Below are 24,192 nucleotides of genomic sequence, written 5' to 3'. Positions count from 1 at the left end.
CTTGCTAATGAGAAGGGGGAAGAAGGACTGGAGGACAGACCTGGGCGGGCTCAGCCGGCTCGTCTCTTTTCTTCGGCCTTCGGTCTGGCTGGCACGCTGAACTTGGCACAGCACATTGCTTTCTGCCCATGGTGACCGAGGCGCCATAGATGATTATGAAATCAGCCAAGCTACTGCATGGAAGCAACTTAAATACAACGAAACACATGACCCCAAAGACTGCATGAAAAGCGAGAACTTACAAGGTTTGTGGGTTCGATTTTATGCATTCATGAGGAACATAACTTGCGCACACTTCAAAGTGTTTTGTTGACAATAACATTCTGTCAAGCAATGAAAAAGCTACATAAGTGCAGGAACATAGTTTGAAAAAAGGTTCTGTGTAAGATACACATCACAGTAAACTCGTGTTCTTCATAACACTATTGTGAGTAGAAAAACCTGCAAAAGGGATATACTGGCAGAACGAAATTGGGAAAAAGCAAGCATTAAAAAATATATTTCTTTCTACATATTTATATTTGCAGACGCCTATATTTAATATGTTTTTCACAAACAATGTTGTGGGCCTGCAACTTAAGCAATTCGGGAGTTTTTATCGGGGTATTAGAAACTGAATGCTTTGCTTGAAGCAGCCAATCATACTTATAGAAATGTAGATAATGCTGTTGAGTGCAATGGGGTAAGGGGCAGCTAAGAGTTAGCATTATTTGTTTTTCTTACGTACCTGCATGTACAGTGGCACAATGCCACCAGCAGTAGAGCAAAGGCACACTAGAAAAACTGTTTACTAACGATACAGATTCATTTCACGATTACAATCGAAACCATGACCTCAATTTTTGGGAGGGTGAGGGATATCCATGGGAGTCAAGGAGGAATGAGGAGGTCAAGTCACACTTACTCTCAAACTCGTTTGCCCAGGGTACTTTTAACCTTAAATCACACCCTACCACAAAGGACAGTCCCTCCTTTACACAATGCAAGTATGGAAACAGTGATTTTCAATGCTTCCACTTAAAAAAAGCTTCTTTTTCATAAAGACGACTGGAAAAAGCGAGACCTATTGGCCATGCAGCCGCGAAAGTGATCGCGATCAAACATCAAAGCAGCCGTGCGGCCGCGAAAGGGAAAGTAATAGCGGTAAAAGCGGCGCGCGCGCCCGCGCACATGCACTGTAGCTCTAGGCTGGCCTGGTAGCACTTTTTTGAGCCCTCTTAATAAGTCTCGCCAGACCAGCGCATGCGCTGGGTCAGGTGAGACCTAAAAACGAAAATGGCTGTAATTCACTATTAGGACATGCCACACACATCAGGGCTTGTCCTACCTTATGCTTACAATGCACCCTGCCCTTGGGCCTACCATAGGGGTGACTGATATGAAGTTAAGGGAAGGTTTAGGGACTGGCAAGTGTGTGCACTTGCCCAGTCAGCATGACAGTACCAGACTGCACGCAGGTTCTGCAATAGCAGACCTTAGACACATTTTACTAGGCCGCTTCTGTGGGTGGCACAATCCGTGCTGCAAGCCCACCAGCAGCATTTGTATTTACGATCCCTGGGCACTCCTAGTGCACTTTACTGGGGTCTGACAGTAAATCAAACAAGCCAATCATGGAATCCAACCAACATATACATTTTATAGTAGGGAGAGCATATGCACTTTAGCACTGATCAGCAGTGGTAAAGTGCCCAGAGTCATAAAACAGCCAACAACAGGTCAGAAAAAATGCAGGAGGAAGGCAAAAAGTTTAGGGATGACCCTCCAAAAAGGGCCAAGTCCAACAATATGCATATTTGTCTTGTTATAACATATTTGTACGAATTGTTGAAAAGCAATAAAAAATTATTTATAAAAAAATACCGTCTCAGAATGGTTGAATTGTTGTAGTTCTATAGAGGAACGTTTTTGGGTGTCAAAATTGCGGGGTCCTTGCGCTCACAAATTCTTACAGGAAAGGTTTGTTTGGATTACATCGCATGGCTTGTGTAGCGAGTTGTAGGATAACAGGAGTGTTGCATGCCACCAGCTGCTACGTGACCAAGACCACAACAGGATCACTCAGATTTTCTGGCTGTACTTTGCTGATTAAATAAATATGTAAAGTTGACCAAAGAACATGGTATGTTATGTGATGTTAAAAGCGAGGGTCGTTTTACACGTATATAGGTTGCCATTATCACAAGAGTAATAGTGTGGACACATGGGAAAAGGGACGATTGTTTCCATTGTCTTTTCAAACAAGATAAGGATTCATGGAGGATAGAGTGTTTCCATTAATGTGTCTCAACAATAGAACATTGCTGAGTTTACAGTAGATTTGTTCATTAAGCGATATTCTATATATTCGGCTTACCACAGGAAACTTGGGTAGTAAAGTTCAGAGCTAATGATTACCTGTTGTCAAACATGATAAATGTGTTGTTTCTTGCAAATTTCGCCAATTAGGAGACTTACAACTGTCTACTTAAGAGTTTTTGTACTTGAGTTTAGCATGGAGTAATTGCCAGTGGATAAGATTAATTAAAGCATTCCATCCTTTTAACTAGTTCTTGCTACTTTTGATGCCCCAAGTGTGACAGGTATGCCCAAGTGTAGGTCCTGTGCTCACTGTGCCATAAGACTTAAGCTACACCCTACTGACAAGCCACATGCAGAGCAAAAACTGTCTGGGGCTGCTTGTGTCCTCTACTGCAGGGGGCCTCGCCTGGCAATTCTAAATGGACAGTTTCCACGAGGAGCCGGCCGTACTTATTTGCATAAGGTAGGCAGGCCTTTGTCTAGAGTGGTTGGTGGGTGAAAGATGAAGGACAGAAAAGCAGCCCAGATCGATTACATGTGGCTGTGAATATTTCAAGCATCCATCCATCCATCAGCTTCTTGTACTTTGCGTTTAAGCTAGATTGTACAAATGCCATATTCAAGTGACTGGATATGTTATATGCAAAATAGTGGGCATGGAAGCAATTTTCTGATCGTTTAATAACTATATGCTACGATAAAAAGTTACTTTGATATTTTTAATTTGTAAACACGTTTGTACATTTGCATAATGCAAATTCATGTCCTTTGCTTCTCTATAAAAGGTGCCATTTATTCAAGAGTGAGCATTTTAATGACTGATGTCTCAACGAAATGTGTTCATAATGTTTGGAGTGATCACTGTGCATTTGATTATGACTGAAAAACAATCATGTGATAAGTAAAATCGGTCACAAACGAAATAAATTAGAGCATGGCTATCTTAGATACATATTGTTTCCAATTATGATTCTACCGAGTTTCGAAACTAACACTTACGCCACTTTACTAATTCCGGAACTTTATAGTGTTTCATGAACTTCAGAACTCAATTACATTTCGGAAAAGTCATCATGGTTTTATCATAGCCATAAATCACAATTTATTAACATACTCAAACACCGTTTTACTTGCACATCATGCTGACTTTCCAATTAGATGTCCGAGGAAATGGTTTGAAACAATTTATACTTTCAGAAAACCTACAACAGTCTACAGTTGTGGTTTATGTTACAGCAGGTCTGGGTGCAAGCGAACATAAAGCAGTGGGACATGCCCTTTTTCCATGAAGATCTCCCAAAATCATATTCCTAAATTGTTGTAGGGAAAGGATTGATGTTCTTAATACCAACACTTGAACAATACTCTAAATTTAGTTGCATGAATCACAAACTTAGGAAGACAACAGTGGTAATGTGGCCTCGTCTGGCAGTGCTACCCCTTGACTAGAGGCCAACAGTCCATCCCCATATAAATCAAATGTCTTTGCCGCCGTAAATTAACAGCTTGAAATATAAAGTAGGAGGACATCTCTAGACACATCTTCTTGTAGGTTTTCTGACCAGGAAAGAATATAAGCGTTGATGCTTGTAGGAGATTAATCAGGTGTTCTTAAATATTTACATTTGTGATTATTTTCTTCTGGTTACTTCATGCATGGCGCACCATCGCTCCGTCATTGTCTGATGTGTCCAATATCTACCTATCCTTTTTATACTGTAAAAAAAAAAAACAGACAGTTGTTAACAAATGTAAGTGTTTATAGCGGTCACATAACGTCATAGAAAATAGTCAATTACTTATTTTCCTTAACTAGCATTGGCAATGCCAATAGGGTTTGCCTTATTAACCAATTGGCTTCGCCAATGTTTTTTGCAGCTGCTGTGTAACATCGGCTAAAAAGCATGCGGCTGCGTCATTTCTTAGGATCACGCATGTGAATGCCTTCTCAATGATGTGGTGTCCATTTCTTTTTTCTCTTTCTAACTTACCGGCCCAAGAAGATGGGCGCCCTACGCTCAGTGAGTTAAATAAATAAATCAGTTGTTGTGATGAAGCACATTCCTTAAAGCAGACTGCGTCAGCAGCAAATAGATGGAGAAAGTTAAAAAAATATAAGGAAATCATTTGAAGGGCCATGAGGGGTGGCAGTGTAGCAAATGAGAAGGTTGGGGGATCCAGTTGGGGGGAAGCAACAAGGAGAAGGTGTAGATTAGGAAAAAAGCAAGCACTTCATAGAAAACGTAACACAAAATGCAGACCAAGATTAACGCGATAAATGGCGATTAGAAGACTGAGAGATGAGAGAATACACCTACAACTGTAAGAAATATGGGCATTACTCTTGATTAGACCACTTCTTAATTCACAAGAACGAAGCAGACAATGTGGGGGGTATTGAATACAGGCCCATTTATATCTCTGACCACGCTGCAAAATGTTTGAGCCTGATCTGCAATAATAGGTACTGAAGGTGGACGTTGGATAAGACGATTTGCATGGTGGAGAATATAATACAAAATTTAAAAGAATGTTCAGAAAAATTCTTCAATCTGAATTTAGGTTCAACAAGTATTTGCGTGGGGTGGCATTTCTAAGGGCTCAAATAGGCAGCTTAACACAATACGTCAATACTAAAAAACAGAAAGACAGGAAATACCATGCAAATTGCATAGGGAGCAAGAAGAATTTATAGCCTATACTGAAAAGCAAAATATGGAGATAGGGTAAGACATTTTGAACATGGAGAGAAAAGTAGTGAGATGTTAGACTGGAAAGTCTAGTAGAGTGGAGAAAAAAAAATAACAACAAGGAAATCATAGACAATATTTCAAAATTCATATTAAGCACACCATGGGACAGTTGAAAAGCGTTTATCAATTTCTTGAATTTTTTTAATATTTTTGAGGACTCCATACCAGACACTGCAAGACTTAGAAGATGGTTAGAAGAGAAATAGCTAAATAGGTTATATCCACAATAGCAGGTATTACTGTATCAACAAATTAGTGAGTAGGAAATGTGCGTGGTGTTCAAATCTAGTAAAACAAGCATTTGCAATGCAATACGACTTGCATTTACACGAGAGCTATCGCATTGGAAACAGGAGTGCGGGCCGAGGAGAAAGCATGGACGGGAGTGGGAGGGTGAAAGGGGGGACAGAAGTCACAGACTATGGGAGGGGGTGGGGAGGACAGGGAAGAAAATAGTGTTTGGAGTAAAGGGGCCAGTAACCATGGAAGGATACAAATGATGACATGGCCGTCATGAGGAGGGACTAACAAGCCTAAAACCAATCGGAAGGCAGCATTTAGGACCTAAGCCAATGAAAAAGATGGGTGGGGAGTGGGCGGAGCTTCCACGAAGCTTCCACTCTATACTGAATACCGCATGCCTCGCAATGCGAGCACTGCATGCGCTGTAACGCTAGGCTCGACCTAAAAAGGAAAGCTCCTAGAATCCCAGCCTAGACATCTGCAAGAAAAAGGGATATGATAATCCAACATGGAAGATACTATTTAATAAATTCATCAAAGGAGAACCTCAATTCCCGCCATCCTGGTATTTAGCGACTATTAGCTTAATTCTGAAACTGAACAAACGCCTCAATAAAAATGAATCGTATTGACCAATCTCTGTTCTAAATTGTGACTCTTAAGTCTGCACCACTATTATTGCAAAAAGATTTGCTGGCGTAACAAAATGTCTACTGCAAGAAGATCAAAAGGGCTTTATGCTAGAGAGGTATATGCATGAGTTGTTACACACTGATTGATTGTATTGACCTGGTTATTACCTACTCTTCACCCTTAGCGGCTGTAACGCTAGATGCAGCCAAGGCCTTTGACCACAACAATTGAGTTTATCTCAGAGGAATAATTACGAGTTTTGATTTGGGAAACACCTTTTGCAAAGTTATCTAAATGATAGCCACCCTAAAGCAAGGATACTTGTCAATGATAATCTCACAGATGTATGAAAATAATGAGGGGTATAAGACAAGGCTGCCCTCTTTCACATCTCATATTTGATCTCTACATAGAACCCTTTACACAAAGCCTTAGACAAAATTGTGATATTATGCCCTTTAATTAATAATGGCTTTCTTTATAAGTTTGGCTCACCAAGATTTGTTTTTCAGAAGTCAGACTGAAGATGTTGCAGGCCACAGCTAGACTGTGGTACGAAGTTAGATAATTTCTGGGAAGTCAATATTATAGCAGCATGTTTGCTCCTATTTGGAACTTGCCAGGGACCATAGAGCTCTTAATACATAAGGTCTGCAAGCCAATTAACAAAGACAGGATATCGAAATGGGAGAGACTGTTTGAGGGCAAACGTCTTACCAGGAAGCCATGGGGAGAAAGAGCAGATGAGAGTCTCTATGTTTAAGTATGTACAAATAACCCTGTGGCTAAAAAACGAGATTGGAATGAGCAATAAGCATATTAGATGGAACAAGATTGGCAAAACACCAATACTAAAAAGAAGGAAATAGTACCTGGTACTGGCATCTAGTTGAAGCTGATTAACAGAGAATTCTGAAACCTCCTCAGGAAATCTGGAAAATGACTTGCCTCAGTAAGGATTAGAGACCCAGTGGCAAGTATCTTTGAAACTACTATGTGCTAGTGTTAAGCCGACAGTACTAAGAATAAACCACCTTTTCACTATTTACTGTTGCTATTAGACCCCATCAAGGTCAGAAAAAATTCAACTTAATGGGGGAGAGTAAATTCAAAAGATGCAGCTTGCCTGAAACTAATAATCTTAATATATTTTTTGAATGTCCCTCTTTAAACCTTTTCTGGCAAGATGAGAGTCAGATATTAACATATGTATTAGACCATGAGATTAAGATAAGCCTCATTAGGGCATTTTCTGGACTAGGACATAATGAATATGGTCTAGAGGAGCAGATCAGAGTCAACCATGATTACAGGAAAACAATTGTTAATACTATTGGCAAGAAAAGAAATCTGTAAAAGATGGATTCAAGTTGAACCTCCAACAATAGTGGATTTGTTAGTGTTTGTTAGAGATGTAAATACTCGAGATAATGCAAACCTCAGTCTACAGAAATGAAAATTCTGGTTACCATTTGAGAGATGGTAGGATATGACTGGACCCCATGTAATGATCCAACGACTGCACCTTTTTTTGTGCATATACAGTAGGTAGACGGGAGTCTTCATATTGGATATATGGAACAAGATTTGGAGTTACTGGGTACTATGCATGTTTGGAGATGGCTTGTCCCACCGAATACACTGACCAGTGTATATTTTGGGTACTATGTAGACTAAGAAAAGAAAAGAACACACAGCAAGGGGTTGGGAAGTTTGGCAGGGGAGAATCACAAGTGGAAGAGTGAGAAGCACACGAAGGAGAGAGCAATGCAAAGTGTGGGTATTTAGTAGGGGGAGAAGCACACAAGGGGGACAAATGGAAAGCAGTTGCACTAGCTAGGAGTGCTTAGTAAAAAACAAAAAAATAGTCTCCTGAAAGTGAGCAGTGGAAAGATACAAGTCAGCCAATCAAAAGTAAAGTATATTTTCACCAGGCAAAAGACAAACACAAGAAGAGAAAGGCAAACTATCAAATTAGAAGTAAGCGAATGAAAGTGACAATAAAGCCAACCAATCGGGAAGTAATAGGTGGTAGTAAGCAATGGGTACGCCCAATGTAAGTTTGTATTGACCACAAAAGTTATGTAGGACCTGCCTGCCCAGTGGTGATTTTGGTGGTACTTCAATGACACATATCAATGGTTTAGTGACATAACTGCAAACAGTAGGTAGTAAATTTCATAGCTCAAAAATCAACTAGTGGTACATACTAAATGTAGGACAAAATACAGGAGACAGAAAATATCATTTATTGTTACCTTTGTCATTTTCTGGAGATAATCAAATAACCCACCCACAATGCTCTAATACAGCTGCTATAGCACGAACCACTCCGCTATCAGTATTTGAGTGTTTGGTGACCACATCAAACCATGGTTCAAGTAGTAGCATTTTATTTTTATTTTGCCTGGCTGAAGACCAGTCCGTAGTTGTTTTTTTCCACTGGGAAATTGCCACCATTTTCCAGCAGTATTTATTTAGATGATGGAGATTACTAGTGCATATGCAATTACCATCAGTGGTAATGTATTAACTGCCTGCGGTAACTTTAAGAACAGTAGAAAGCTAGCAGCAGGTTTTTCCCCTACAGTAATGACTGGTATTTTGCCAACACGGTATTCGAACAGGCCTGTACAATGGTGTCTTCAGGCTTGTTTTCCACAAGTAACAAGAGCGAAAAAATATGAAAATATAAGTACAACAGAGTAAAACTACCAGTTGCATGTCATAATATCGAGGTGAAGAATAACAAGAAGAACATAGATCAAACCAACAATACTGACTTCCAACATATTATCAAGATAAGCCTACACAGGAAAGCATACACTTACTATTTTTAACTCCCCATCTACTTATTTTGAAGATTTACTGGTAATTGATATTGAGGAGTCATATAAGTGCATATCAATACTTAAACTTTGATACTGTAGTAGAACCATGGCAGGGCAGGAAACAATGTGTGGCAGTTGTCATGTGTGGAGCATAGTTGCAGTAGAATAGTAGTCATTTGGATACATAAATATGGAAAAGAAATATTCAATGGTTACCACAGTCTAGCTGTTCCCTAAGCGGTGTATATGTCAGCTGTGATTGGTACTGATATCAATGCTGCTCATGTTATCAACCTCACTAAGATCAATAGCTAAATATGTTATGATGGGGGGTGTGGCTGAAGCAGCCAAGATGGAGGGTGCGTCATAGAGGCACTCCTGAGACCGCCTCCTAAATCCTCCTTCATCCCAGCACCCTGGGTCTCTTAACAGCCTGAACCAGCCTCTCTGATCTCCCTGGGTGCAGGGGTACGCTTTATTCTGCCCCTCAGTCGGCGGACAGCTGTGAAAACTGTCTTGGTCAGGACACGCCTGTGTTCTGCAAGATGGCGATGACCCATGAGTCATAGCAGAGATCAGCCCTCCTCCTCATAGGGGTGTCCCTGGGAAAGAGAGCCTTGCTGCTGCTGACCTGATTTGGAGCCTTATCTCTGCCGTCACGATTTCTGGAGCACACTCTGCAGCAGATAACTGAAGCCCAGGCCAGAACTTGCTTATCAGACTACTGCTGGGCCGAGCAGCGGTGCTGGCTTGGGCCGCACGGTGGAGACTGCAACCCCTAATTTGCCTTGGCCTCCAGGGCAGATTGGAGCAGGATTGTGGAGGCCGCAAGGCACACAATGGCAGGGTCTGTGGCCGGGTTTTGGCGTATAAGGCCTGACCTGGCTGACACTCCCGACTGAGGCGGGGTGGCACCGAGGAGCTGTGAGGTGGCCCGGCTGGATTGTGGGTCCTGCTCCTCCCCACTTTGGTGTTCTTCCCTGGGGGCCTGAACTGGACTGCCCACGGGGCAGGCAGCGCATCCTGAAGCATTCTCAACGAGCAGGGGAGCCCGGGACCGGGAGGGAGGGCAGTCCAAGTGGCAACACGATCCTTAATTGCCTGCCCACAATCATGTAGTGCCGGTAAGTGGGGCCCTGTACCGCCATTCCTTGGCTTGTGGAACTGCCTTGTTGCACAGTTGCCCTACCATACTTGCCAAACGACTACAGTCGGAAGCACTGCTAATGTCCTTTGGGCGCAAAGTGCTGCGCCCCTCTCCATTCCTTGGAGGTGGACGAACTGGGAACTTCCACCGGTTGTCCCTCAAGGTTCCTGAATCTTGCCCATTGGCTTGTGCTACCCTGGGAGTGGGGTAAGCTTACTACCTACTCAATTCCCTTCTACAATATATATTCAGAACGGAGGTGAGGGGACCAAGTGACCCTTTCCCCGAAGGTCGTGCAGATTATTGAACCTTGAGCCGTCTATGATCGATTGCGGGATTGTCCCCCATTCTTCATTGGGACAGTGAAAATGGGGAAAGACAAACCACCAGCTTTTTGTGTTCCCAATCGAAGATCGACAGATTTACTGCCCCGGCGCCCGACTTCCACAGGAAACCCAAAGAAAGGATCCCTCACTGACCGGCAAGGTCTCCACGGATGTGCACCAGATGTTGCAGGCCATCCAGGCCTCCAAGGACACCCTGGAATCCAAAATGGGTGAGGTAAGAATTGACCTGGCCCTATTATGACAAGATCTCCGCAATGTGGTTACCCAGGTGACTGAGGCTGAGATCTGCCTATCCAATCTCCAAGAGGATTCCTCAGATATTAAAGCTAAAGTATCCACCCTGCAAGCCATGGTTCCGACCTTTGAAGACTCAGCGGAGGATGCCAAAAATTGATCCCCCCGGAACAACGTTCGCTTGGTGGGGTTCCCTGATGTGGTTGAGACCCCATCCTTGATGGTGTTTATAGAGACTCGGCTTCAATCCTGGATGCCCGAAGTTTCCCGATCACCGTGATTCATGGTGGAGCAGGCCCACTGATCACTGAAACAGAAGCCCCCCTCCCCAATCGGGCCCCAACCTGCCTGTTGATGATACGAATCCTCAACTTCCGGGACTGCTATGCAATTTAGAGCGAGGTATGCACCCGAGAAACTCTTCTATACCAATAATTGAAAAGAATGATATTCCAGGACTATACGAGGGAGACGCAGCTGCAGCGCAGATCCTTTGATGCGGTGAAGCAGAAGCTTAGGGCCACGTCTGTCACCTATGTTCTAATCTTCAGCGCCAAACTGCGAGTAGTACATGGCACCCGCACTTACTTTTTTGACACCCTGGAGGCAGCGTTGGAATGGGCGACTGAGATGTGATCCCTCAGGAGGCGCTGGACAGGATGCCTTGAAAGCTTCACTCTCCTCTGCTGCTCCCTCTCGACCTCATCAGGGTTGTAAATCTAGGAACGCTAGAAGTGGCTGTGGTTGATCCCCTCCATCTTCTGACTCTGAATATCCCAGCTCACAGCCTCTTCCTGGGGATGATGCGGCTCCTCAGCAACCCTGTGAGTCCTCAACAATGGAGGACATAGATGCCTCCAACGGCCTGTCAGCCTCGATAATTCCTCCATGACTTTTCTGTTTCTTTTTTTTTTTTTTAAACTGAACATAACTCAGCCTTGACCCTAGGCGCCTAGTAATGTTTGTATCCTTCATGTCCATCCTTCCATACAAAGGAAGTCTTCTTCGAAGGCCCCATTATGTGTTTTATGAATGTTGAGGACTGTTATTGGGTGACATATGCTTCCGTGCTGAGGTATGGGGTGGGGGATTTGGGGGGGTCCTGTTGTGGGTTTTGATTGATTGTACTGCAGTTGTTCAGTGTTTGTGTTTCTGTTCCTCTTCCGATACATGCATACTTTACACCTCAACCAGTTACATGATGACCCATAGTCTCCTCTCCTGAAATGTCAATGGTCTCAAGGAACGTATCAACCGGACAATGGTCCTCACATTTATATAGACATAAACCAGGAATAGTATTATTGTCTGCTGAGCACCAAGTACCCCTTCCTGGGTAGATCTTGTTACACTCGTATCTTACATGCTTGTTTTACGAAAGGATCCAGAGGTACCGCAATCGTCCTCCATAAGAATTTTCGATTTGTGATCACCCAAGTACTGCATGACTCCCTGGGTAGGTATGCAGGGGCGACTGGTGGGCTGAAGGGAAAGCAATATAACATTTGTAGTGTTTATGTTCCTTCACACTTAGAAACACAGACTCTCCATCACCTGACCCAGCTCGTGTCTGATTTGCCTTGCAACGCAATGATCCTTGGTGAGACTTTAATGCAATGGTTGATCTGCTCCTCGACGTGTCTGGCCCTGTATCTCGAGATTGACAGGTTGGATCATGTTCCTTAAATTACTGGATGACCTCATTGGGCCTCTGTGACAGTTGGAGGGCCTGGAATCCATGTGGGAGGGCCTATTCCCACTTGTCAGCCTCGGGTCAACTACGTTGTTTTATTGGCAACTGACATTTCCGTCATGGTGAGAGGGTCGATCCTTCCCTGGGACATCTCTGATCATTCTCCACAATTCCTTCGACTGGGCAACAAACCTTTCCTATTCACCCCATGTGGCAACTCAATGTGTAGATCCTGGTGGACGAGGTGCCTCATGGAAAACCTGTCAGTGAGCTTGCCTTATACTTTGACACTAACACCCTCCGGGTGACCAGTAAGCCAAAGATCTGAGGCCAGGCGAGGAACTAGCTCAAGCATAAAGAGCGGCATACGCAACAAGACCTCATAGACTTGGAGACTTGCATACTTGCCTTCCAGTACTTGGCACGGCTGTTCCCTTTCCCCTTGCTCTTCTCCTTGGCAATTGACCCCTTCGCGCTTTTGACCCGAAGCGCGACTCGAGGGCTGGCATTGCCTTCCAGTACGAAAGTGCTTTATATGCCGATGTTCTCCTTTATCTTGCAAACCCGGCAGTTTCCGGCCCTCGAGCTCCTCTGTTTCTTTGAAGGGGCCTCCGTCCTGCCCCTTAACACGGCAAAATCCCTCCTGTCCCTCTAAGGGGGAACAGTGCATCAACCAGTTGGAGGGGAAATGTTCCCCTTCACCGGCTTAGTTTTAAATACCTGATGAACTACGTGGCGACAGTGCTGGACCTCACCCGGGCCCTTAACTTGATGCCTCTCTTGAATAGCACTAGGACTAGTTTAAATGCGTGGCGAGACCTCCCTATAAATCTTCTTGGTAAAGTTGCACTGATAAAAATGTTGGTATTACCTAGTTTTCTTTACATTCTACAGAATTTTCCGCTCTATATTCCAAACACTTGGTTCACGGAGGTAGCATCGTGGCTTCACTCCTTCTAGCTCAGGGCATCCATCATCGCTCGATATATAAAGGGAGGGATTGCGGCAGTAGATATTTGCCTATATTATTGGTCCTCTCGTCTTCTAGTTATAAATGGCTGGTTGACAGGTGGCTGGGGTGACCCAGCTAATCAGTTGGAGCTTAGTGGTTTGGGACTGAATGGTGTACTGAACTCCATGTACAGTTGCCTGCTTCCACTCTTACTTCCGGAGATCACTAGGGCAGTCTTCTTAGTATGGAGAGGAGCCTTTTGATGTAGAGGCTGGAATAGTAGGCTGACGGGGAAGACCCTCTTGTGGAGAGGTCACTGGATGGCGCAATTGGCACAGCTCAAAGGGTTTCATTGCTGGGATCAGATTAGTATTTCCACATTGGCTTACGTTTGGAGAGAGTCCACCATGTACTCTTTCGCTGAACTTCAGTCATAGTTTTCCCTTTCCAATGCCCAATTCCATCAGTACTTGCAAGTGTGCAATGCCCTTGAATTTTACAGTGGGGATCTGCATAATATCCCAGACTTTAATCCTCTCAAAGCCCAATTGATGTTTGGAAAGTTGGGTAAGGGAGGGATCTCCCAGTTATACCGGGCTCTGAATGGTAATGCACCTGGATCATTGGACTCACTATGTCAGAAGTGGGAGGGTCAGATTGGGGAATTAGAGGAGGTTGATTGGCAGGAGGCCTGTATGGCTCCCAGAGAACTAGCGATTTCCTCCCAACTATGATTAATCCAATTGCACTACCTCCACTGTACCTACATTACTCTCCAGAGACTGGCACATGCGCACATCCTCACTGATCCCAGTTGTACGTGAAGCCAATCCTTGGAGGCTGACTTTTTTCATATGGTGTGCTTATGCCCCAAAATTGTCCATTACTGGCCCCGGATTGGCACTACCTTAACAGCGGGCCTGGGACCTCCCATAAAATTGACACCTTAAGTAGCAATACTGGGGGTGCTTAATGGGTTGGGAGGGCCTGGCGTATACAGATCTTTAAACGAACTGGCTACTCTGGTAGCCAAAAGAGACATTGCGCGTGCTAGTAGGCAACCCTCCCACCGAAGGTGAAACTATGGGGTGAGGGTAAGGACTGGTGTGCCAAACTGGAGGAACCAACCTATACGCCCAGGTGCTGCCCTGCACTGTTCTACGAAATTTGGGGGAAATGGTGGGAATGTAATGGATTATCTTCAACATAGGACTCTTTGGCAGATCATATAATGTAATTTTCAGAGTGGGGCAGACAGGGGCAAGGTAGATGGATACAGATGACTTTGAGCACTTTTGTTGTGGGTTTTGTTTTCTGTTCCTATTGCTACAGTAAATTCTTATTTGAAATCTAATAAAATCTGTTAATCAATAAAGACTATGTTGTGATGGGGTTCGAGTCTCTGGCATGTATGTTATATACACATTTCAGCAGAGAGTGCTTAACTCACTGGAATATATGTGCATTTGTCTACTGCCATATTTATACCACAGCACAGTTGTCAAGTACAATGTAACTTTTACTTAAAGCTAAAGATACAACCTGAATTTGGGACAAGTATATTGTAGCCATAAATGTCTATAGTGGGCACCTTGTTGTAAGCCTGATGGGTGCTACTTATAGCTACCAGTTGAACATTATTGGTCACTTATTTGTATCTAAATAAAGGTGGGTAATAATTCTCCTCATTAAGGCACGTCAGTCAGAAATGGAAATTATATCATCAGAAAAACTAAAAAGTATATAGTGTATTCGACAAAAATCAAATTATTATGAATCAAAACAGTATAAATATTAGCCCTCAATACAAGGTCAGTATCCCATTGGAAAACAAACTAATGCAAAGTGAGCTGTGCTATAATTACCGAATAATTGATTTTCTATGTGCATATTTATTTACTCTTAATTTTGTGAACCCATATTGCAGGGGGCTGTGAACCAAGGCAGTTTTTACATATAAATGCATTTCTCTTCCCAAATGTGTTGCACCATAATTACGATATCAAACTGGTATTAATTTTACACATGAATGATAATTTGTACACCTAAATATACTTTTGTAACAAAATGAGACTGCACCCAAATGTGATCATAGTCCTAATTTTTTTAACCACATTTCTATTGATTTTGCATCAAAGGTGATTCTGTACCCAAATAGGATACCTATCTGCTGCTGATGACATGATCTTACTAATGTGCAAAGCTCTAAATCCGATATTGCTACCTTCTCTAGTAGTCTCCCACCTGCGGCTTGCAGTATCACCAATGCCTTAAACTCATCCCACCTGCCCTCACACAAAAAATATGCACTTCGACAATATTACAAATTGTGTCCCCAGGAAAAATGTCTTGCACTCAGAATCAATCCTTCAGATCAGCCCTCTACATTCTTGTCGTAGACATACTTATTTGCCTGGAATCTCCACCTTCAAATTCAGCCACCCTGACTACCACCTTTCCGATCAACACAATATCTCAATTCATCTTAAATGAATTCTGTAACGCTCCAATTCTTCCTGAAGAACCTCCCTTCTAGCCAACACAAAGGGCTAGACATTACAAGGTCAACATAAGACCAGTCTGTGAAAACAACCTCACATTCACTTAACCAAGGATCTGCCAAATCCAACCACAATACATAATTACATATTTAAAATGTGCCTTAATATACTGCAGCTCTGAAATGGCAAACTCTCCAGCTCTCTCAGATTTAGTACACACCGGAGATGTGGATTTTATAGCATTCACCAAGATCCCAGAGTCCCAACCTGTAATCAGCACACTTCTACTGAATGGCTGCAGCATTCTGCCTAAAGACAGATCTGCAAAGGCAGGAAGAGGAGCCACTCATCTAGGGAGAACACCCCAAATAGCTGCTGTATCAAACCACAGTCTTCCTCCACATTGCAATACACATATAAGAATAAAGGTTATCTGTCATTCAGTGCAAGAATAATGATTTTAATAATGATCTTATCCAATGTATTGTAAACAAACTCCTCTCCCATTGTGACAACGTATTAATTGGCGATTATAACATATGCTGTCACAAAGACAACAAGAGAAGTGGCAAACTGAAAGCCTCTCTGGATGAAAAGTGGCTCATCAAGTACTCGGAGTGCCACACACAGAACGGCCCAGGATTACCTCATAAAGGCCCGGCAAGATATTGTGCACACTCTAGACTCATTAGAACAGTCTGATAATATATATATATATATACTCCCTAATACTATTTATACCTTCCTTTTATTTATTACTAAATCCCCTAAGCAGGACACTGTAAACAGAAAAACTCAAAACTACTATAAACCTCAAAAATATGGATCTTAAAGTGTTCAGGGATACGGTTACCTCCTTAAATACTGCTCAAACTCCTCTTGCTGGGCATAAATTATTTGACAGAAAACACAACCACAACTTTACTCGCATACTTGACATCTTTACCCCTTATGTTATGACATTACAAAGAGCAAGAAAAACCTACCAGTGGTAGTTCTAACAGGAACACACCAAGGTAAAAATTGACAACGCTGGGAACAAAAGGGAGGACGCACCCATCTGAACCCACCCTCAAAGAACTGAATATCTCAAAGAACATGTACACAACGTTTCTATTTAAGCATTGCTTAAAACAGAATAAATATATCTAGAAACCTCCATAAAGAGTTATTCAGTCTCCTGAAACAACACTCTTCAACTCCCGTCTACCAGCTCAAAGAATCCAGTTGAAACAAATTTACCAGCTACGCTGCAAATGAAAACACTACCCAGGAAAGGGACTGGCACTGATAACATTAAATAACAAATTTGGCTGATTGTCACCCGTAGGGGCCTCTGAACTGAAGGGCGTGTTTTAACTCTTGTCATTCTACAAAGCATTGAAAAAAGCCATTACAATAATCTGACTATGCCATCCCTCCATCAAAGGCCAATTAACACAAGGCTATAAGTATACCCCTCGGGTTATTCTACATTAACACCTCACTCTAGATGGTATTGTATCAGACTCCCTCAAATCAACAATGTCCACCTTAAGTAACGAAGACTGATGCCGACCTTCCCCAAATTTACATTTTCAGGTCTATCACTGGCCTCCTAAACCTGGCACAAATACTCAAAAGGTGTGTGGCCATCCATCTTAACAAGCACATCAACAACATGTTCCTAGGGAGTATTCAGTCTGCAATCATATCAGGGCAATGTACCAAAACAAGCTTCCTTGTAATCCGAGACAGCTCCATCCAACATTTGACAAAGGAAATGCATGTCACCTAGTGTGACTTGACTTATTCTCATCTCTTGATATTAATCGGCCAAGATATCCTTCTCACTTTTCAAAGACACTTTCTGAACTAGTCCTGGTCCTACCTAACTTATTTGGACAGGCCAAAATTGCCAACTTATCTTCAACCTGTTCAATCTTTATGGAATCTTTAGGTGAACTGCTGCAAAAACATATTTGCCTTTCACAAATAAGATGGTAATTCCCAGGTAAACCTAAGAATGTACTATCCAAATAGCCTCCTACCCGTAATCACAAGCACATTCGAAATGCAACCTGAATGGGAATTAGGACACTACAGGTTATCTCCCCAAAAAGAGAGTTCCTTGTTCTTTCAACAAAATAAAAATGTGAATTACCGACAAAGTGGACTTAACATCTTAACTAAAACGGGGACTGAATCTAAATACATCTCTTAAGCAAAATTACGGAGTTTCATCCTAGACTCAAAACTCAACCTAGGCAGCCACATACAGTCGATCGCAAAAAAGGTGGAAACTGCCATTTCAGAACCATATGGAAAATTAGATATTTCCTCCACAGATCTGATTTGAAGAACCCAATTCAAGCAATGGTCATATACAGAATGGAATATGCCTGTGATTTAAACAGTCATCACTAAGACCTAACTTGCACCATTAAAAACAGTCCACTGCTCTGTTGTCTATCTGTTGCAAGAAAATTTGATTACATTACTTAAGTTTTGACATCTTTGAACTGGATGTCTGTGCCATTACTCAAGGCCACCCCAAAATACCTGGATGAAAACAGACTTTAGATGAAAAAAGTAAAGACTAAGTACCCAATTTAGATCTTGGCGGACGGGTTACTCCGTCACAACAGTGAGGGATATCTCATCCATCGAAATATAAATCCCATAGGATATAATGGGAATTATATTTCGGCGGACCAGATATCTGTCACCGTTGTGACGGAGTAACCCGTCCACCAAGATCTAAGTCAGGCCCTAAGAAAATATCATTCCAAAGTATAAGAAAAACTCCACAAAGGTGTGTTCCTCTTTGGGCAAAGCCCTAAAAATTTAGAACTCACTCTCACCTAAATGGCAACCTCATTCACATTGTTCAAGACATGCTTTAAAAAATAAACTATTAGCTGGCACAGAGCTCTTGCTGTACATGTAACACAGCAGGTGTAGATAAGCCTGCCCTGCTACATAAATGAAATCACTAAAATGACTCTACCTCTCGGTATGCATTCTGTTATATGCTCAGAGTTTTTAACATGCTCCTGAAATTTGTCAAGCATTAGGATACTCAAGCCTAGGGTAAAGGACACGAAACAACAAGCAGTACCTCTCCTAGATTGCAGGTCACAAACCTTTTCAATACAGGATTTAAGGTACAAACATAGAACTAGATTAGCAGAGATCTGGCAGATGTCTGCAAAGTAATATTAATTAGATGCCGGATAGTAATTTCTGCCTCCAACCACCTCTCTCTCCCTAAACCTCTGCAGAGTCCATCAACCCTGACTCCTACTGGTTGACCCAGTTCCACATACATTTTGTGAAGTGATTATACTTTCAGGTGTTTGCTTCTTTAGTTTGAATGCAAACATGCCACTTTCAAAGAGTCTTGTTATAGAGGAAAAGTCCAAAGGTATGAAGATATATAGTTGTATTCCAATAAACACTTTTTTGAGACCAGTTCAAATAAACTGAGCTATTTACTAAGGTCAAGCCTTCGAGAACATGTACATTTGCCAAGGCACTTATCTAGTAAGGATGATGGGTTAAACTCTAAAAAGGAAACTAAAAAAAGATACAGAAGTCACCTATTCCTCGGTAGCGAGCTAAGAAAGTCAAGGCAATCGTTTCCGCAGACCTACTTTGTTCATGACCCAGTCAGCGTCCTCGATGGCCCTTTTAATGATCTGCTGGATCCGCTCAGGATCGTCTTCATCTGCATGAGCTCGAAAACTCTGTTGAACAAAGAGTACAGTGATACACAAGTTTAAATGACAAATAGAAGAGAAGCATTATGAGGGGAACAGTCACTGGTCAAATACTTCAATAAGAGTTGTATGCTTGTAGCACTTAAAATAAATGGGAGGTGCATGGCTACGGATGCTTGGATGCAAACCATGTGCCCATCTTGAGGGAAGCTACAAGATTAAAATCCCAGTTTCTCAATTTGAAGAAAAACTCTAGTCATTGTGGCCAAACCACCTCAGTTCCCTGTGCATAAAATTGTAAATATGGATAATCTGATTTATATATTTTTAATTTTGATATGAAAATCAACTATTCTGTGTGCATGTTCCCATTCTATCTTGGTTGTTGTAGTCTCAACACTACATTTTGAGTCAGCCACATCAATGTACAATGTGATACCAGTAAACCACTCGGCATAGGTTCTGGCTGAATTAATGCCCATCCTTCTATTTTGCATGTATCCATGTGCATCTATATAATGCAAACCTGACCAAAAGACACAATGAGCCGCATTATGATTTGGACAGTGTTGTAAACAGCTCAATATCTTTAAGGTAAATGTGGTGACCAATAGGCAAGCATCATGTAATGTTTAAAATAGATATCTGAGGATAGGTGTGCTTTTTCCCATCTTTGCAGCTCCTCATACAGCTCACTAATTAATGTACTTGTATGGATATTATCATTTACAAATGCATGTTTTGTTGATTATTTCAAAATGAATGTTCATTATATAATGCAATGCTTTGACAAAGGTTCATAATGCATCAATTTCTCTTATGTTATGTATTCATATAATATTCACTGAAAACACTATAGGTTTCAGGGACGTTTTAGTTAGTTGGACATTTCACTCGCACAAAACAATAGAAATTCCCCCGTTCTAGTTAGTTCAGCTAACTATAACTCGCGCCCCCGCAATGCACTGCGGATGACGTCACATATTACATCACTCATGACATGGTCAGTGACATCACTGATGACATCTCAAATGACATCACTGATGGCATCACTGAAGACATCAGCCAGTGACTGTGTGTTTCTGTAAAGTTTAAATATGTTTTATATATATGCCAAGGTGTATTGAAGAATGAGTGGGTGTATAAGTGTGTGGATGAAGGATTTATTAGGTGCGTGACTGAGTCTATAAGTGAGTGATTAAATGTGTCTTACTGAATGCATGGGTTATTGACTAAACTGTCTGAACAAGTGTATCAGTATGTCTGTTGTTGTGTAAGCCGCTACATGTGTTGGTCAGTATCTACACAATTGTCTATATGTGTTATTGATTGGTTGCCTGAGTATTTGTATGGGAGACTGAGTGTGTGTGTGGCTGGGAGGTGTGTGACTCTATGCATAGATGGGTGAGTGGTTGATTCACTGGATGTATGGGTCCAAGAGTGCATGTGGAAACAGCTGCATGGGCGGGTGAGTGTGTGTATGGGTGTGTTGGTGAGAGACTGGATGTCTCAGTGGTACATGTCCAAGTAACTACATATGTAAAAGGCAGTGTGTGTGAGAGTTGGAGTATATAAATGACTATATGTGAGAGTCAGTGATTGTGAGAGTGCCTGTATGGATGCGTGAGTACTTGTATCACTGATTGTATAAGAGAGGAAGTATGTGTTAGTATATGTTTGAATAAGTGAGGTGGTGTGTGTATAACTGCATAGGTGAGGAAATGGGAGTGTGATTGGTTCTTTGCATGACTGACTAGGTGTATGAATAACTCCATGGGAGAGTGGTGGTGTGTGAGTGTCTGTATAGGTGTTTGAGTGCATATGATAATGTTGTACTGATGAGTGACTGTATGTAGGAGTGATTGTATGGGTGAATGAGTAGAAGTGTGTGTAGACCTAGGAATCAGTGAGTGCGTATGTAGTAACTGGTATTGGTGTGTCGATGGTTTCAAAAATGGTAGTCTGTATTTTACAGTGGGTGTATCAAAGGTTATATTAGAGTGTGAGGAGGTGCATCAGAGTTTGACGTGGATGATGTCATCAGTGATGTCATTTGAGATGTCATCAGTGATGTCATCAGTGATGTCACTGACCATGTCATGAATGATGTAATATGTGACATCATCAGCAGTGCATTGCGGGGACGCGAGTTATAGTTAGCTGAACTAACTATAACAGGGGAATTTCTATGGTTTTGTGGGAGTGAAATGTCCAACTAACTATAACGTGCATGAAACCTATGGTTTTTTCATTGAATTTCAATGGTTTTTTGAATGCTAATTTCTTACTATGCCTAAAAAGGTAGGACATGTGAAGAAAGAGGAAGAAAAGCACAGAAAGAAGTAAGACAAATACATAAAGAGGTAACAGAAGTCCAGAAAGACGAAGAAAAGTGCATGAAGAAGCAAGAGATGTGCAGAAGGAATCAACAGAGGGGCAGAAAGTCCTCCTGTGCCCCCAACTTTTTACTGACGGGTACTGGTGGTAACTGACTGACTAACCAGGACCGGAGCCAGTGCTTTGCTAAAAGACACTTAGAATACAGTGAAAACACCTACATACACTAGGGAACACTGTGCGTCGGAGTATCCCTGTGATTAGCATGATCTCCTCTGTATTTGCCATGAGTTAGTGCCTGGGTCATTGCATGAGTACATGGGTACTGAGTGGATGATTAGATTGCTGTAAGGACAGTGCATGGTGAATTTATAAGTGCTTGAGTTTTGGCGGAGTGATTGGATAAGTACATGATGCTGGATGGGTGATTTGAGGAGTGCATGGGTAGTGACAGAGGATTTCTGGAGTGCATGGGTACAACCTGGGTAACTGGATGAGTGAATCAGTACTGTGTAGGTGGTTAGAGATCTGCATGGGTAGTGCACAGGGGATTGTAGCAGTGCATGTGTTAGTGCCTGGGTCATTCCATGAGTACATGGGTACTGACTGGAAGATTAGAGTTCTGCAAGGAGAGTGCATGGTGAATTTATAAGTGCTTGGGTTTTGGTGGAGTGATTGCATAAGTACATGGTGCTGGTTGGGTGATTGGAGGAGTGCATGGGTAGTGAGAGTGCGATGGCTGGACTGCATGGGTACTGCTCAGGATATTGTAGCAGAGCATGAGTTAGTGCAGGGGTCATTGCATGAGTGCATGGGTAGTGACTGGATGATTAGAGTGCTGCAAGGAGAGTGCATGTTGAATGTATAAGTGCTTGGGTTTTGGCTGAGTGATTGCATAAGTACACACGTCACCTCAGGCCATGCCCCCTCCCTTCACCACTGTGCAAACGCACCCCCTGGCGGGTTTTAAGTTGGGAGATTAATTCCCCTTGAATCCCGACGGTCCCTTGGGGCCAACTAGCCCACCAGGTACCTCCAGTAAGCGCCACAGAGCTGCGTAGTGGTCCGAGGCCATGCCCCTTTTTACACCTCTCTGCAACGCATCTTTGTGTCACTTTACTGGAGGTACTTTGTGGGCTAGTTGTCCCCAGGGACCCTTAGGATTCAAGGGGACTTAATTCCCCAAATTAAAACGTGAAAGAGGGCGCGTTTGCACACTTGTCACATCAGGCCACGCCCCCTCCCTGCACTACTGTACAGACACGCCCCCTGGAACGTTGTAAATTGGGGGATTAAATCCCCTTGAGCCCTAAGGGTCCCTAGGGGCCAACTAGCTCACCAGCTACCTCCAGTAAGCGCCACAGAGCTGCGTTACGGAGAGGTGTAATAAGGGGCGTGACCTCTGAACACCGCTCTGCAACTGTCAGAGCTCCCCTTCAGCTTCTCGCTGATTACTGTTGTCTTGCACAGGAACAGAAGTCGCTAGCTTCCCAACTCCCCCTACCAACCACTCGGCCCCAAGGTATGCTTTGGCGCCAACTGATTAGTGAGGGGGAAGGGGGAAAGTGGATAAAATAATAAACAATAAGAAGAGACTGGTTCTGGACCTTCTGGTTTCCTATCTGGAATTCTTCTTCTGCTTTCGGTCTGCTACTGAAGACTCCTAAAAGTAACTAAACACACAACAATTTATTATTTCTCCCTCTCTACTCTATCGTATCTTTTTCCTTTCTTTTCTCTTGTGTTCGCTACCTACCCAGAATCCTGAACTCTGTGCTGCTCTTCCTGTCAGACTCTGACTTCTTCCTTTCTTGTTATTGCTGTTGCTACTTATCTGTAAAACATGTATCTATTAGTCAAGCTTTTCAATCTTTTATGTGTTATGCTTCTACTCTCTTTTTAAAACCTACCAGTAGTTTTAATTTAGTGGTAGCTTTCTCTTTCCTCTCGTAGTTTTTTCTTTGTTCTGCTTTTTCTTTTATATTCTAAGCTGTCGTCTTTTTGATAATCTCTTCCTGTGTTTTCTCTCCTCAGGTTATCACTGTGTTGGGTTAACTCAGGTGAGTCTATCTCGTTTCTTCTCTAGTTTACTTTTCTTAGTCTGTTTGTTGTCTTTTCATCTATCTAGGCCTTTTCACAATATTCATAAATGTTCTCTTTTTCTCTTACAGGACTCTGAACGCTTATCGCTGCTCACGACAGTAAGTCTTTAATTATTATTAGCGGTTCTTCATCACTAAACATTATTTGACATTAATGTGCCTGTAAATTCTTCCTATAATTCACTTAGCTTTCTACTTGTTCTTTTTCAGGGCGCGGCTGAAGTCTTCACTCGTTTTCTGAAGAGACGAGGTGACTCCGTACTCGACTCCCGTAAGTTGTCCTTCTCGGATTCCAAGCGTCTTCCTTTCTTCTTCGGTAAGTAACGGATTCTTGTCTAAGAGTGGTTCACCAAGGGTTGCTCTCAAGAAAAACTTCTACTCTAAAAGAATTCACTTCAAACTGGGAACACTCGCGGA

General features: G+C 42.4%; 1 protein-coding gene across 6 annotated transcripts in view; it reads right to left on the bottom strand.

Moving 5' to 3' along the window:
* Window positions 1–241: 241 nt before the first annotated feature.
* Window positions 242–24,192, bottom strand: part of LYRM9 (LYR motif containing 9) — a 373,929-nt gene continuing 349,978 nt past the window's right edge. For all 6 annotated transcript variants that reach the window (XM_085649863.1, XM_085649860.1, XM_085649862.1 and 3 more), the window contains 2 exons: window positions 19,271–19,363; window positions 242–4,017 (listed from right to left, as the gene is read on the bottom strand). In XM_085649863.1, the coding sequence (XP_085505989.1) occupies window positions 4,000–4,017; window positions 19,271–19,363 (111 nt within the window). In that variant the 3' untranslated portion in view covers window positions 242–3,999. The remainder of the gene's footprint in view (window positions 4,018–19,270; window positions 19,364–24,192) is intronic.

This window comes from Triturus cristatus, chromosome 3_2, assembly GCF_964204655.1.
Source record: "Triturus cristatus chromosome 3_2, aTriCri1.1, whole genome shotgun sequence".
NCBI lineage: Eukaryota > Metazoa > Chordata > Amphibia > Caudata > Salamandridae > Triturus > Triturus cristatus.
This window is presented reverse-complemented; position numbering and strand designations above follow the sequence as displayed.